General features: G+C 38.7%; 1 protein-coding gene across 3 annotated transcripts in view; it reads left to right on the forward strand.

Moving 5' to 3' along the window:
* Positions 1–17,541, forward strand: part of PCCA (propionyl-CoA carboxylase subunit alpha) — a 439,968-nt gene that overhangs the window by 246,530 nt on the left and 175,897 nt on the right. For all 3 annotated transcript variants that reach the window (XM_034936916.3, XM_003832051.5, XM_034936917.3), the window contains exon 18: positions 3,981–4,083. In XM_034936916.3, the coding sequence (XP_034792807.3) occupies positions 3,981–4,083 (103 nt within the window). The remainder of the gene's footprint in view (positions 1–3,980; positions 4,084–17,541) is intronic.

Here is a 17,541-nt window from a genome sequence, read left to right on the forward strand (position 1 = left end):
GAATCACTTGAACCCAGGAGGTAAAGGTTGTGGTGAGCCGAGGTGGCGCCACTGCCCTCCAGCCTGGGCAGCAAGAGCAAAACTCTGTCTCAAGAAACAAAAACAAACACACACCCAAAAAACAGAAAACACTACATGTAATGGGAACCAGCGCATAGCTGTTAAAAATAAATGGTAGACCTAAAACCACTCGGGAAATACACAGGTCAGGCTTCTTGAAAACTGCATCATGCCAATGAGGGTGGCCAGTAGCACGAGGGTCATAGTGGCATGTCACAAAGCTTGTAGGTGCTGTTACATGGTTTTGAACTCCAGTAATTAGTGAGTGGCTTAATGAACAAGGAGAGGAGATAATAAACATTGTTTAGGGGTTGGGACTTTTGCTTGAAATTATCCCCCCAAAAGTTTAAGAAGGTAAGAGTTAGTTGTGAGGAGGAAGGTTTTTCTTCTTTCAGTCACAAATACTTATAGAGCCTGTTGGGTAAAAGATTGTGCTCTAGGCTCTGGGAATACAGAGGTAAAACTGTCAAAAAGCCTGAGGCTTTTAGAACCAAGAGCTGCAGCTTTTTCCAGCCATGTCTTCACTGAAGAGCCCACTGTGCCCAGCCTCGTTGACTTCGCAGTAGAGGCTCTAAGCTTGAATGTTGTGAACGTTCCAAGGCTGGGTTTAAGAAAGCCTTAGAACTCCATCTAGACCTGTAACAAGTACAAGTGACTTGCTCCTCTGAAGAGTGCTTGAGGCTGCATGTGTCCTGCATGTGAGGCTGGAGCTCTCAGTCCTTCTGCCTCCTCACCACCTGTGTTCCACATGCACCCAGCAGCATCCTCTCAGTCTTCTCTGTCGGGGTTGGGGGAGAGGGTAAACCAAGTGTCAGATTACAGCACTCTTGATTTACGTTCACACTCGCTAAAAGGGGTAGGAAGAATTGGAGAGCTTTTAAAATACTTACTGCGCCCCCAAGTTTTAGGTGTGTAGGATTCATCAGTAAACAGAAAAAGGAGCTGCCCTCATGGGACTTACATTCCAGCAGGTTAGCAGGCAGCATGCATTCCCGGCTCCCCTCATGGCAGCCAGGCAGGGTTTACACATTAGAAGCTGCTCAGAAAAGGGAATGAGGTACATTCACCTTAGCTTACTAGCCCAGAATGCAGTGTCAGTGTGTCTGACTCAACACCAAGCTGGTCTACCACCCACAGAGGGCAAACAGTGGAGACCGTTCAAAGGGAGCTCAAGGTCAGAGCCACGGAAGACATGCCTTACTTAGTATCAGGCCGCAGGGGAACTTGCAGAAGTCAAGTCCACTGTGGCCTGTGATCAGGAGTAGCATTATGCTAAAATCGTTATAAGAATAGGTCAGTTATGATCAGACTTCTTATACAGAGCCTGTTGGAACTGAGTACCCCCCTTTTGAAGTGGAATATCAGTAAAATGCTTGAAGTTGATGTGCATCATATCAGTTTGCCTGGGAGATGTGATGAATGATTGTCCATTTTATTTGGGAGACCTCTCTCAATATTGCCTGAATCCATGCACTAATAATTGGTTAGACCAGATGAAATACTGATTGAGCATCTTGCAGTGAATGGGTTCCCCTAATGCATTGCCTCTTCCCTTGCTGATGGTATATACGGTGCATATGTGTCTAAAGAACTGACTTGTAAAGGACTTTGATTGTGAACCACCATGAGAAATACATTTTACATCCTGACATAGTATGCACATATAAACACACACAACATTTTCACGTAAAATACTGTGTTTAAAGTGCTGTGATAATTTGTCTTCCTGCACATGACACATTAAACTGGCTTCATGAACTACTAAACAGTTTCTTTACACAGTTTGATAAATATCAGTCCAGAACAGTTGTATTCAAACTGAGATCTGCTGACTGGCAGCATCGGCATCACCCTGGAGCTTGTTAGAAATGCAGATTATTACCCCTTGCCCTCATACCTTCTACCAGTCAGTCCGCTGGTGAAGTGCACACAGCATCTTTAATCCAGGTGATTCTGATGTTTGGTGAAGTTTGAGAAGCACTGGTTCTTTTTACACTCCAGAGAGCTTTTGTGATTATATATATTGATATTTACCACATTATAAATTAAAACTGAGGAACTTGAAAATATTTATTCATTCATTCTGAAAGTAATGGTAATAAATCCATTACGTGTTGACATGAGAGCAGTGATGTCATCACACAATATGTGTCCCTTGGATCTGGGAACCTCTGCAGTATACTCTTGAGAAAATGAGAGTTAAAAAAGCAAATATATTTTAGTAGTACTGTGAAAATCATTTGACCTTGCAAGTACTCCTGGGGACTCCCAGTTGTTGGCAGGTCACGCTATGAGAACTGTTCTTCTCAACTGTATGTTTTGACAAGACTGAGACCAAATTTTTGTAATACTTCTTATATAGAGTAATTATGTAATCATATGGGATGTTTTCATCACTGCTTAGGTGTCAGGGGAAAATGAGGAACTTTCCAATGCCCATAAGAGTATGGTTTATTAGGCTGTTGTGAGGATCTAGTATGGAATTCCCAGAACCAGTTGGTAGATCCCATATTTGTATTATGTTTTATGTAATGTCTAGGTTTGTCTCAAAAGAGGGTGGATTACCGGTGCTCTCCCTGCCCTTCAGGGAGCAGATAGATTACTTCCCTGTGGAAAATTGTGCTGTAGATATTGGAAGTATTTGTATCTTAATTTTGAGTATTTTTAGTCTTATTTGTATTTTGAGTGATTTTTTAGACATAATGTTTAAATTACTTCATTTCTTCCAAATAAGTTTAGGCAACTAGTTTTTTTCTTTTTTTGAATTGTACATTTGTTTCTTGGTATCTGTGGGTGATTGGTTCTAGGACCCTTTCAGGTACAAAAATCCACAGAAGCTCAATTCCCCAGTGTCGTATTTACATATAACTTAGACATATCCTCCCTGTACTTTAAATCATCTCTAGGTTACTTATAATGCTTAGTACAATGTAAATGCTGTGTAAATCATTGTTATACTGCATTGCTTTGAGGAAAATGACAAGAAAAAAAAGCCTGTACATGTTCAGTACAGATAACAATACATTTTTTTTCTCAAATATTTTCAAACTGCAGTTGTTTGAATCCATGGAGGGTCGACTGTAAAAGTAGCACCTTATGGCTGACGAGCCAGCATTCAAGTTGCTCATACTGTCCCATTTAATACTCTACTATCTGTATGTAGTACTCTGGTAAATAAATAGTTTTATTTGTGGTGAAGTTACAGAGCTGTCAAGGGATGTGTTAACCTATAGACCCTGGAGTATTTGAATCCTACCTTGACTCACAACCTTCTTGAAGAATTATGCAAATTCTTCTATCAGTCACTCACCCCAGGCCTTTGCGGCCAGCCGACTATCCCAGGTCCAGCTGTGTAATGGTAGGAAGATACTGTGAGTGAGAGGAGGAGAGAGATTGGTTGGTTGATTGGGATTCATGCAGAGAGGCAGAAGAATCACGGCGTGATATTCGTTGGATCTTCGCACCAGAAAGCATGGCCTCATCTGTGTCCTTGACCAGCCGCTCTCCTTTTCTCCAGGGACGGGGGCTTCTTGCACGCTATCCTCACTTCCCTCAGCAGGGAAGCTGGGCTGGGAAAGGACAGAGAGAAGCAGATGTGAGGAGCTTATGCTTTTCCTGGAGATCTCTGTGTGGATGGTTTTTTCTTTTTAATTGTTTTTGTTCTGTACATCTGTTGAATATCTTCTTTCCCAAATTAAACTTCTTTCCCAATATAAACTTCCCGTGAGGAGGATTTTGTTGTCTTATTTGAATGGTCTTGCTTCCTCAATGTCCGCACACCCCAGTGCCTAGTATGATCCTAGCTGCATAATAGATGCCCTATAAAATACTTGTTTGAATGACTAGTAATTCTATAGGAGAGAAGCACAGATGTTAAAATAAATGATTGATTGATTGATTGGTTGATTGATTTCCCTCAGGACACATGCTAACCAAGAGTGAGAAGAACCAGTTATTGGCAATAGCATCATCATTGTTTGTGGCATTCCAGTTAAGAGCACAACATTTTCAAGAAAATTCAAGGTATGGTAGATCATTTAAAACAGAATAAATGAGCAGAACAATATTGATAATCCAGTCTACATAGGAAATACTAATAAAAGATGTGGCTGATCTCAGTTCTAGAGATCTTATGGGTCTTTGGAGAAGTATAATAAAGTCACACTGTATAAATATGATATTGCTTACATTTTGTTTAAACAAGTTTTTTTAAGTTCAGAAAGGATAAAAGGATCTTGGCCCTTTTAATTTGGACATAAGAAGATATTCTGAAATCCGATGGGAAATCCATTCGAGTAGTTTGTGTTTATGATTTCTGTTTTATTTATTTACCTTGAAAAACGTTTGGAGAAGTATATTTAAATGTAGGAATGAATCTGGGCAGTTAAAAAATATATATCAGAAGCTAGTGAACACACAAGAAGGAGTTAACACCAGGTTGAGTTAGTCATTTGTGAGACACAAGTGTGCCTTTTAGCTTCCTAGTGACCCAGGTAAAAGGGGAACATGCTTTATATCAGGATAAGTAGAAACAAAACCTCAATGCCATTGGTGCTTCTAGAGAGAGGATTGTTTATTATGAATGTGTGTTTACTTGCTGGAGCAATCCCTTTTAAGGAATCATGCTGTTGATAAATTGTTACTTCAGTTTCTTTTCCTTTTTACTTTTTCACAAGAGGAAGAACAAAGATTTAAAAAAAAGAAAAAAAAAGATGGAAGGTGATGAACTAGCTTTGAAAAGCACAAATCAGAAACTGAAATTACTTCTGAAGAATTAGGTAGAGGAGAAACTAAATTGGATTTAGGCTGTATCTTAGTGGCTAATGCGGTTTTATTCAGGAAATCTCAGTGTAGTTGGTACTCTTCACTTGTTCTCTTTACCTAGAAAGAATAGGAAGCTTACAGTGTATCTTTTTAAAAGTTATGATTTGGTAGCTACCAGGGAGAGATGAGCAGATATAGAATATCAGTAAATGACTGAATGACTGGACGGAGGAGGAAAATGGTCAATAGAACCATGAATCTGCTTGTGCATCTGTTTAATATCTTCTTTCCCAAATTAAACTTCTTTCCCAATATAAACTTCCTGTGAGCAGGATTTTGTTGTCTTATTTGAATGGTCTTTGCTCCCCCGATGTCCGTACACCTCAGTGCTTGTTGTTTGGTTGTTTCCCCCCCCGCATAGTTGTGCGGTCTAGTATGGGAGGCACTAGCCATGTATGGCAATTAAGATTACAGTGAATGGAAGAATCCTTTTCAAAGTTACCGGAAACGTGGCTACATTTCACCTGTTCCATAGCCATGCGTGGTTAGCAGCTCCTGCACTGGGCAACTCTAAGAGCCTTTCCACCATGGCAGGTGTGTTTCCATCAAGTTCTGTTGGACAGCATTTGTCTGGAGGGATATGTGTGTAGGAGAGAATGTTGCTTTTGTTTTAAAACCTGAATTTCATATTTTTTATTATTCTTTTGATAAATGCAGTATTCATATCCTAATTCCTTTACCTTCAGATGTTATTTGGACCTTGATTATTTCAGAAGTTCTGAGTGTAGCTAAATATGACTGGTTTGATTTTTAAGAAATGTATGCAAGTTATTTTCAGAGAGTGCTGCCTTACTGTGTGGAAGAATCTGAAAAGGGCTTAAAAAGATGGAGAATAAAAATTACCTGTAATCCCATAATTATTCAATAATTACTTTTAATGTTTTGGTAGAAACCCTTCAAAGTATATATGTATATATATGTGTGTGTGTGTGTGTGTGTGTGTGTGTATGTATTTTTATATACATACATGTAGCATTTATACTTTGCATAATTAGAGTCATAAACCTGGGAATATGGTTTGAATTACTTGTGCAAGATAAACAAACAGCAGTATATTGAACACCCATGCACACATTATCTAGCTTCAACGACTGTAAAAAATCTATCTTCCTTGTTTCATTTTTACCTCTACCCACTCCACACTTTCCCCATTTGTTAATTTTTTAAGGTAAAATGTACGAACACACATATACACTTCTTACCTGTACAGTTTTTGTTTTTGTTTTTCGAGACAGAGTCTTGCTCTGTCGCCCAGGCTGGAGTGCAGTGGTGCGATCTCGGCTCACTGCAGCCTTCATCTCCCGGGTTCAAGCGATTCTTCTGCCTCAGCCTCCTGAGTAGTTGGGACTACAGGCATACACTACCACATCTGGCTAATTTTTTTTTTTTGTATTTTCAGTAGAGATGGGGTTTCACCATGTTGGCCAGGCTGGTCTTGAACTCCTGACCTCAGGTGATCCACCCACCTGGGCCTCCCAAAGTGCTGGGATTATAGGCATGAGCCACTGCACCCAGCCTTACCTGTACAGTTTTAACAAAGGGATGCTTGTGTGTAACTCAGATGACTCTATCTTTACATCGTCTCTTCCAGTGCACTCCCTGCCTCCTTTTGCTTGTGGTGCTACCTGCAGTGTGATTTCTTCAGATTGCTTTTTTGGTAAACTTTTTTTTTTCTTTTCTTTTTAGAGAGATGAAGTCTTGCTTTTGTCGCCCAGGCTGAAGTGCAGTGGCACAGTCATAACTCACTGCAGCCTTGAATTCGTGGGCTACAGTGATCCTCCTGCCTCAGTGTCCCTGGTAGCCAGGATTACAGGAACATACCACCACGCCTGGCTAATTTCTGTATTTTTTGTAAAGATGGGGTTTCACCATGTTGTCCAGGCTTGTCTCGAACTCCTGGGCTCAAGTGATCCAGTCCACCAGCCTTGGCCTCCCAAAGTGCTGGAATTATAGACCTGAGCTGGGCGAAACCTTGTGTCTGCTAAGTACAAAAATTAGCGGGGGCGTGGTGGCGGGTGCCTGTAATCTCAGCTACTAGGGAGGCTGAGGCAGGAGAATTGCTTCAACCCAGGAGGCGGAGGTTGCAGTGAGCCAAGAATGCACCACTGCACTCCAGCCTGGGCGAAAGAGTGTGACTCCGTCTCAAACAAACAAACAAACAAATAAGCTAAACAATCTAATAAAAAACGGGCAGTAGGTTTGACTTAGACTTTTTATCAGAGAAGATAAATGAATGGCACATAAGTTCATGATAAGATGCTCAGCATCATCGGTCAGTGGAGAAACAAAATCACAAATCTATACCACTACACACCCACTAGAATAATATGCATCAAGTAATGAGTGGATAAATAAAAAGTGGCATATCCATACTATGAGCTTATTCAGCAGTAACAAAGAATAAACAGCTACATTCACTAATGTGTGTAAATCTCAGAAATAACATGTGAAGAGACAGAAACCAGATAAAGAAGACTATGTAATGTATGACTTCATTTATTTGAAATTTCTAGGGAAGGCAAAAAGTATAAAGAACAAAAGAAAGATCAGTGGTTGTCTGGGTCTGGGTATGGGAGCAAGACTGACTGCACATGAGTTTTATCGTTCTAAAACTGGATTGTGGTGATGGGTGTACAACTGTATAAATGTATTACAATCTCACTTGATCTTAGCCAAAAGGCCGAGAAGTGATATAAATGTATTACAATCTCATCAGACTATACAATTAAAATGTATAGATGTTATTGGCCAGGTGCAGTGGCTCACGCCTGTAGTCCCACACTTTGGGAGGCCAAGGCGGACTGATCACATGAGGCCAGGAGTTTGCGACCAACCTGGCCAACATGGCGAAACCCTGTCTGTACTAAAAATACAAAAATTAGCCAGGCTTGGTGGCGCATGCCTGTAGTCCCAGCTACTCAGGAGGCTGAGGCACGAGAATTGCTTGAGCCTGGGAGGCATAGGTTGCAGTGAGCCGAGATCACGCCACTGCACTCCAGCCCAGGTAACAGAGCGAGACCCTGTCTCAAAGTAATAAAATAAAAAGTAAAATGTATAGATGTTATATAAGTAAATTATATCTTAATGCAACTTAAAAAACTGTAAATGTGGTACCAACAAAGGGCTTGAAAGAGGTGGGAAGTATTATGGGAAGTGTTAAGATGATGGAAGACACATGTAAAAATAAATTGTATTCGAAACTTGAGTAGAAGCAGATATTGAGGAGTCAGGTTACTGACTTGGAAGACCTGGTGGATGGTGGTAATGACAAAAGTGCAAGAGCAGCTTTGAAAGGAAAATCTGAGAAGTTCCATTTAGGCAGTTGAGTTTGAGATCCTTGATAGCCATAATTGTAGCTTCTAAAGACTTAGCAATATGATATATTCCTATCCCTTTGACTGTTTCTTCTTTAATAATAATATATATGCCCCTTTGAGCCCATTAGGAAATACTTGGGGCATGCTTTTGTACTCATTCGTTCCATGATTTTTTTGTAATAATCAAATGCACACAGTTTTAGACTTCAACGGTGTTCCTTAATGTGTGCTCCATAGAGCACTAGTTTGGGGGAGTATTAAAATGCATTACTTAAGAAAATGTTTCTGTGTTTAAATAAACGTGGAAACTCCCTTGTTAAGTTAGAAACCTCTTAGAGACTGTCATACAGGCACACCTCATTTCATTGTCCTTTGCTTTATTGCACTTCTCAGATATTGCATTTTTTACAGATTGAAGGTTTATGGCAACCCTGCATTGAGCAAGTCTTTTTGTGCTGTTTTTCCAACAGCATGTGTTCACTGTCTCTGTGTCACATTTTGGTAATTCTCATTACATTTCAGACTTCATCATTATTATCATATCTGTTTTGGTGATCTGGGATTAGTGACCTTTGATGTTCCTATTGTAATTGTTTTGGGGTGCCACAAACCATGCACGTGTAAGGTGGTGAACTTAATTGACAAATGTGTGTGTTCTTATTCACTGACCCGGCCATTCCCAGTGTCTCTCACTCTCCTTGGGTCTCCCTATTCCCTGAGATAAAGTAATATTGAAGTTAGACTAATTAATAACAAAGCAGTGGCCTCTAAGTGTTCAAGTGAAAGGAATAAGTAGCACATCTTTCACTGTAAATCAAAAGGTAGAAATGATTAAGCTTAGTGAAGAAGGTATGTTGAAAGCCGAGGCAGGCTAGGCCTCTTGTGCCAAATGGTTAGCCAAGTTGTGAATGCAAAGGAAAAGTTCTTGAAGGAAATTAAAAGTGCTATTCCAGTGAACACACAAATGATAAGAAAGTGAAACAGCCTTATTGCTGATATGGAGAAAGTTTTATAGGTCTGGATAGAATATCAAACCAGCCACAACATTCACTTAAGTGAAAGCCTAATCTAGAGCAAGGCCCTAACTCTCTTCAATTCTGTGAAGGGTGAGAGAGGTGAGGAAGCTGCGGAAGAAAAGCTTAAAGCTATCAGAGCTTAGTTCATGAGATTTAAGGAAAGAAGCTGTCTCCATAACATAAAAGTGGAGGGGAAGCTGCACGTGCTGATGTAGAAGCTGCAGCAAGTTATCCAGAAGATCTCACTAGCATCATCGATGAAGGTGGCTACACTGAACAGCAGATTTTCAGTGTAGATAAGACAGCCTTCTATTGAAAGAAGATGCCATCTCAGACTTTCATAGCTAGAGGGGAAAAGTCAATACCTGGCTTCAGAGCTTCAAAGAACCGGCTGACTCTCTTGGTAGGGGCTAATGCAACTGATGACTTGAAGTAGAAGCCAGTGCTCATTTACCATTTCATAAACCCTAGGGTCTTTAAGAATTATACTAAATCTGTTCTCCCTGTGCTCTAGAAATGGAACAACAAAGCCTGGATGACAAAATGTACATTTACAGCATCATTTACTGATTATTTTGACTCCACCGTTGAGACCTACTTCTCAAAAAAAATATTTTTTTTTTCAAATGATTGCTGCTCATTGACAGTGCACCTGGTCACCCAAGAGCTCTGACGGAGAAGCGCAAGGAGATTAATGTTGTTTTCACGCCTGCTAACACAACGTTCGTTCTGTAGCTCATGGATCAGGGAGTCATTTTGATTTTCAAGTCTTATTATTTAAGAAATACATTTCACAAGGCGATAGCTGCCATAAATAGTGATTCCTATGATGGATCTGGACAAAGCGAATTGAAAACTTTCTGGGAAGGATTCACCATTCTAGATCCCCTTAAGAACATTTGTGTTTCAATGGGCAAAGTAAAAGATCAACATTAACAGGAGTTTGGAAGAACTGGCTTTGAGGTGTTCAAGATGTCATTGAAGGAAATAGCTACAGTTGGGGTGGAAATAGCAAGAAAACTAGAAGTGGAACCTGAAGATGTGACTCAATTGCTGCAATCTCGTGATAGAACTTGAATGGATGAGAGTTGCTTCTTATGGATGAGCAAAGAAATTTTGCTTAAAAAGCAAAGTTTTTAAGATGGACTCTACTTCTGGTGAAGATGCTGTGAACATTGTTGAAAAGGATTTTAGAATATTACATTAACTTAGTTGATAAAGCAGCAGCAAGTTTAGAGAGGATTGACTCTAATTTTGAAAGAAGTTCTACTGTGGGAAAAATGGTATCAAACAGCATCACATGCTACAGGGAAACCTTTCATGAGAGGAAGAATCAATTGGTTTAGCAAACTTTATTGTTGTCTTATTTTAAGAAACTGCCGCAGCCTCCCCAGCCTTCAGCATCCATCAGCCTGATCAGTTAGCAGCCACCCTCTATCAGCAAAAAGATCATGACTCACTAAAGGCTCAGATGATGGTTAGCATTTTTTAGTAATAAAGTTTTTTTTTTTTGGAGATGGAGTCTCGCTCTGTCGCCCAGGCTGGAGGGCAGTGGTGCGATCTTGGTTCACTGCAACCTCCGCCTCCCATGTTCAAGCAATTCTCCCGCCTCAGCCTCCCAAGTAGCTGGGACTACAGGCACGTGCCACCACACCCCACTAATTTTTTTGTATTTTTTAGTAGAGACGGGGTTTCACCGTGTTATCCAGGATGGTCACGATCTCCTGACCTTGTGATCCGCCTGCCTCGGCCATCCAAAGTGCTGGGTTTACAGGTGTGAGCCACCACGCCAGCCTAAACTACTTTTTAATTAAGGTTTGTACGTTGTTTTTAAGAGCTATCGCACACTTAATAGACTACAATACAGTGTAAACATAACTTTTATACACATTGGAAAAATAACACATTCATGTGACTTGCTTTATTGAAATACTTGCTTCATTGCAGTGGTCTGGAACTGATCTCACAGTATCTCCAAGGTATTCCTATATACTAAAATGCATTCTGAAACTCTTAAGAGCAGGATATAGTTGGACTCTTACCTACACTCTTTTTTTCTTGTGAAAACCTTTTTCCTAAAAGCTCTTTGAAAAATTAATATTCCAATGAATGCTTTTGGGAAACACAGAGTACGTTATATTGTGATTTGTAGTGTTTTAGGTAGTTCAAACTCAACATTCCTTAGAGATTGTTGAAATATTTAGGGCAATTGCTTTATAAAGTGGAGGTTAAGAAGCAATCTTTATAGTCTTTGCTAATTTCTAGCTAAAATTGTAAATGTGATAATTGCTACATTAAAAAATTTAAGTATCTTATTTTTTAACTCATTATCTTTTAGAAGTTAGAAACAAAATATGTATTTATGAAATATGTAGACTGCAAGTTCACTTATCCAGATAATTGCACATTTATTTTCTATACAACAAGCAATTGTTCATTTTTGGTGAGTTTATTTTCTGTTGAAAAAAAGGTACTATCACTTATTTAGTATTATCAGTTTATTGTAAAATTGCTACACCCTATAACAGTGTAGAGCTGTAACATTTAGTAAATATAGTGTTCTTCTTCACGAAGCATAATCTTGTTTAGCTAAGTGAAGCTATGTTTCTGGCTTGCTTACTGAGGAGGTCCTTGACACCTACATCATGAAAGCTGATGTAGGGTGTTTGAACCTTCACATTTTGGCTTTAGGGTCATGTTTTCACAATCGGCTTGGGAATGGATTCTAAGAGTCACCCTCCAGGTGTGGCTCTGTATTGCTTTGTCATGGGTGTGTTCGTGAAATGTTTTTCCTTCCAAACCAGTAGCCCACAGCCCTTCCTTTGTGTTGCTTGTTTTGGCTGCTGATCTTATTTTCCCAATTTCTCTATGGGCTTCACTCTTTCATCATTTATGACTTGGAAAAACACATTAATAATACATACCCCTAGTATTTGGATAGTAAAACGATAGTGGTACATTTTAGAAAAAAAGAAAAGTTAATGTCAGAAACAATAGCCATTTTTTGGGGGATGACTATAAAATAAATTTGATGAACTCAATCTTTTACTGACTTACCATGGTTTCTTTTTAATAATTATTCTTAAACACTTATATTGACAGAAATGAATCATTAAAAGCTAGTTATATTAAACAACACTTTTTTTAAAAGCTAAAATGATTTTGTTGACATTGTAGTTTGATATAATTTGTTTCACTAACTGGTAATGATTGGAAGAAAAAATAGTAAAGGTAACATTTTAATCGTTTTTAGTAATCTTTATTTTTGCTCAAAATGTCTGTTTTTTCTTGGATCTGGATTCAGCTTTCTTGAGAATCAGGATAACTTACCCTGGCTTGAGTACCGCCCGCCATCCCAGGCATCTCAGACACTAGTGAAGATACTGTTCTGCCCTCTCTCAATTTCTTTACTTCCTCCTTTCTCCAGTGTTATTTCTTCATCCATTCCTTTCTTTTGTTAGGTTTTTGTAGCTGGACAGATTGTCCTTTATCCTTCCTTCTATCATTCAGTCTTCCTAACTTCATAGTTATTATCTTTCTGCTGAGTTATTTGCCTTATCATTGTAATGATCACCATTTCCAGGGCTGAGCCAGCCAACTTTCTTGGTAGTAGAATGTCTGGTGACTAAATTGTCCTTCCCTAGTAGAGGGCTGCTTTGCATTCCTGTTACTTTGCAGGTTTTAAGAATCAGGCAGGGGGCGTGGCTTATAGTAAGCCTTGACTCCCTTTTAGAGGTCAGTTCTCAGGATTGAGCCCTGCTGAGGTAAGTGTGGACAGCATTCTCTCTTTTCATATGTTAAATATATTTTAAGATGTTTGAAAAGAAATGTTGACCCTGTGGGTCTTATAAGATCATCTTTTATTGCAGATATATAGTAAATTCATTACATTTTGTTGACTTGTTTTTGTTTTCTTCTTTCTTCCTTCACCCATTTTGCCATTCCATAGAGGTTATGGAGGATATATTTAGAATCCTCATCACTTACTTTTAAGCAAACAATTAGAAAAAGATCTGCAATGTTGATCTCTTTAATCCACTTGGAATTCACTTTTATGGACGTTATGACGTGGGTTTCTTCTTTGTGATTTGGAAAGTTGCTGTGTTTATAAAACATTCTAGCCTACTCCCCCAAAATTAGTATTTGTTTATAATTCCAAGGTTGGCAAGACAGAAATACACACAAGTTATATATATTCTCTCTCCCTCTCCCCACTGCCTTCCTCATTCATGTGGGTGCGCTTGCACACATGAACATGCACCCCTGCATCTATGTGTAGGTATGTTGTATTAGTCCATTCTTACATACCTATAAAGGCATACCTGAGACTGGGTAGTTTATAAAGAAAAGAGGTTTAACTGACTCATGGTCCTGCATGGCTGGGGAGGCCTCAGGAAACTTAGAATCATGACAGAAGGTGAAGGAAAAGCAGGCACATCTTCACATGGGTGTCAGGAGAGAGAGAGCACAAAGTGGGAGGTGCTACCCACTTTCAAACAACTAGATCTTTTTGTGAGAACTCACTCACCATCACGAGAACAGCAAGTGGGAAATCTGCCCCCATGATCCAATCACTTCCCACCAGTTTCCTCCCCCAACACTGGGACTTATAATTCAGCATGAGATTTGGGTGGGGACATAGAACCAAACCATATAATATGTATAAACATGTAAATACATTTTGTGATATGGTGGCAAAACTAGAATTAGAGTTATAAATCTAGATTTTAGTCATAACTCTACCACTTATTAGTAATGTGACTTTAGGTATGTATTTTACTTTAAGCTTACCTATAAAATGAGAGTAATCTATATTCTGTCTTTTTCATATGAGAATCATTGTTATTGTATAATTATGTTGCAACACCCAGATTCTTTACCTCATTTGTTATAAAGAAATAAAAAAGAATCTATAATATATTATAGTACACAACTAAGTAAAGGTATTATGAATAAACCAAAAGGAAACCATCAAGAATAAGAAGTTGTATTTTTTACTTCTTTATACCAATAGCTATACATAAATATGACAAGAAAGAAAAAATCGGGGTCTAGTTATCTTCAGTAAAGTAAATAATGAGATGTTTTATGTTATATTCCAGCAAATAGGATACCATTACAGTTTGTTTTAATGTTATTTAATAAATTTATTTCTTTGTGGGTTTTTATTTTGCTTTTATGCTTATAAAGCAATATTTTCTACCTAAGATTTTGTAAAATATTTAGTTATATTTTTATTTCTGGTCTTTTAGAAGTTTCCTTTATTACACTGGTATTTCATATTTCAAATGTATTATGTGTGATGATATGAGATTGAGATCTGATTTTATTTTTTCGTATGGGTAACCAGTAGAATCAGTTCCATTTCTTGACTTGGATATCCCTGCTTTTTTTTTTTTTTTTTTTTTTTTAAATTAGAGACAGAGTCTTATTATGTTGCCCAGGTGTGAACATAGCTGATTGCAGCCCCAAACTCCTGGGCTCAAGCAATCCTCCCACCTCAGCCTTCTGAGTAGCTGGGACTATAGGCATGCCCCATTATAGTAACTTTTCTCTTGTTTCTAGAGTGGCAGTTATATTACCTCCTGAGTCACTTGGGATGTTTGGGTATGGGTAACAGAAACCCTGATTGAAACCGATACAGTTTTCATCTCATATAGAATTAAGAGGTTCAGAAGATATGAAGGATGAGGCTCATTATGTTAGTCTGCTGAATGCAGTTGGAGAGGAGTAAGCAAGCTGTAGAATAGTAGGAAATGGAGTTGTGTCAGATGGGCTACTGTCAGGATTCCTGCTCTTACTGTGAGTGAAGTGGGGAGCCATTGCAAGGTTTTGAGCAATGAAGAGCTTGAGCAACATGTGTATTCACAAGATCTTCCTGGCTGCAGTGTTGCAGTTGACTATAAGGGAGTAAAAGGGGAAGCAATTCTCCTGCCTCAGCCTCCCAAGTAGCTGGGATTACAGGCATGCACCGCCAGGCCCGGCTAATTTTTGTATTTTTTTTTTTTTTTTTGAGACGGAGTTTTGCTCTTGTTGCCCAGGCTGGAGTGCGATGGCGCAATCTCAGCTCACCGCAACCTCCACCTCCCAGGTTCAAGCAATTCTCCTGCCTCAGCCTCCCAAGTAGCTGGGATTACAGGCATGCACCACCATGCCTGGCTAATTTTTTTTGTAGTTTTAGCAGAGACTGGGTTTCTCCATGTTGGTCAGGCTGGTCTCGAACTCCTGACCTCAGATAATCCACCCACCTCGGCCTCCCAAAGTGCTGGGATTACAGGCGTGAGCCACCGTGCCCGGCCTAATTCTTGTATTTTTAGTAGAGACTGGGTTTTGCCCTGCTGGCCAGGCTGGTCTCAAAATCCCAACCTCAGGTCATCCACCTGCTTTGGCCTCCCAAAGTGCTGGGATTACAGGCATGAGCCACCACTCCTGGCCACTTTCTGGTTTCTACTTTATCCTCATAATTTCCCTCTTGGTATTTGAGCAGGGGTTAAAGACTCAGAAAAAGAAACAACTTCACTATGGCCTATAATATTAATGGAAATACTTCAGCCTGAAAGGTTAAAATAAAGCACTCCCTTTGGTGGAGGATGACTTTGGCTGCATGGAATCAGTGTACTTTGTGCTCAGGCTTAGGAGAACATATCAAGTATCGCGGCTGGCTACACAGCCTGGTGTCAGTTTAACTCTTTCAGCCACAGTAGCGTAATGGGAAATTACTTCCTCTTGGGTTCTTTGTATGTGCAGTCATTGTGTCTGCATTTGTATTGTATTATCTTTCCTCATCTGGCTTCCTGATAAAATGGAGAATCGATTTTTTAGTGATTTCTGCCTAGCAGAGACAACTATCTGTTTATTTTTCTTTGCCTTTCCTGGTTTCAGATATAGAATTTATTCACCTGTTATTAAATTTTCCATTAGATGATAAAAGTTTAAGGTTTTTGAAATATGATCTTAACCACTGAAAGATGAGTGGGGTGAGAAACATAGAAAAAAGTAACCGTGTGAAAATAATTCCCAAGGAAAAGCCAGTATTGTTGAACGGGTACATACTGGCTCTTTTACTAAGATATCTTCTGAATTAAAAGAGCATGTGAAATTATAACACATTTATACGTCAATGAAAATAAAACAATTTAGCATAACTCGTTTCATACTCTCAGATAAGCCACTTCACTGTGACAATGAAGGTGACGTGGTACCTAACTATACAATAAAAAAATAGCACTTTAAGTATATATTTACAAATGTATGTATACACTCTTTGTCTTTGGAAATAGCTACGTTCATTTGAGCAAATAAATCCCCTAAAAGCAACAAGATGGGAGAAAACATTAACTCAATCATTATCACTTAAGCTTGCCTTACTTTTTACTGTCTCTGTTATGATATTTTCAGTTACTTAATATGACTGTGTTGAAGATGGTTTAGAAATCTATGTGAGATTAAGTACAAGATACTAAGTGGATAAGAAAGCATATTTACATATTTTTGCTTACTACTACATTGTAAAATATTTTTATTTTGATCCTACTATAAGAGCTGAGGGGAAGGCAGAATAGCCTGATTATTGCTGGAGAATTTCTCTGTTCCCTACCATGATTCCAGAAGCTCTTGCACACTTCATCAGTATTATTGTAATTCTTTGGCTGCAGGATATTTGGCAGCTGTTGCACCCCACTGGCAAATCCTATTCATACTTCTTTCCCATTCACCATTGCCATTGGAGAATTGATTTCTCTCTCCTCTACTCTAACCTTTCCCAATTCATTTTGGATTGTTCAATGTGAAACATTTTAATTTCATATCATACAGCTATTCAGCTTACAATCCCTTTTTTAACCTGTCACCAGGGTAACAGCATAGCATGCTTTCTTTAGGCAATCAAGTTTTTATTTCACATGCTTAATGTTGCATTAAATCCCCCTTAAATAGTTTGAACTCTGGATATGTTTTATAGGGTAATGAAATCCTTGATTTTTGAATTGAAACTAAATCAACACCATCAGTGCATTTATAATAAAATGTCAAAAGATTAATTTCCATAATACAAAGATTATTATTAAAAACCCAAGTTAGCTGATCTGTGTAAGGCAATTTTCTGTAGGTAATGGAGGAATATTTGTATATATTATATTTGTGTTCAGCCTTGTTCCAAAAAAAGATTTAAAAGTGGTTTAGAGATGGTCAGTGAGATAAGTAAAAAACTTAAAAAAGGAATAGATTTGGTGCAAATGGAAAAATGTATCTTTTGAACCCATTATTTGATTTTTCAGTATAATGCTTTTTTCTCTGTTCGTATATATGAAGATTTGATTACTTGA

The sequence above is a fragment of the Pan paniscus genome, chromosome 14 (genome assembly GCF_029289425.2).
Source record: "Pan paniscus chromosome 14, NHGRI_mPanPan1-v2.0_pri, whole genome shotgun sequence".
NCBI classification, from domain to species: Eukaryota; Metazoa; Chordata; class Mammalia; order Primates; family Hominidae; genus Pan; species Pan paniscus.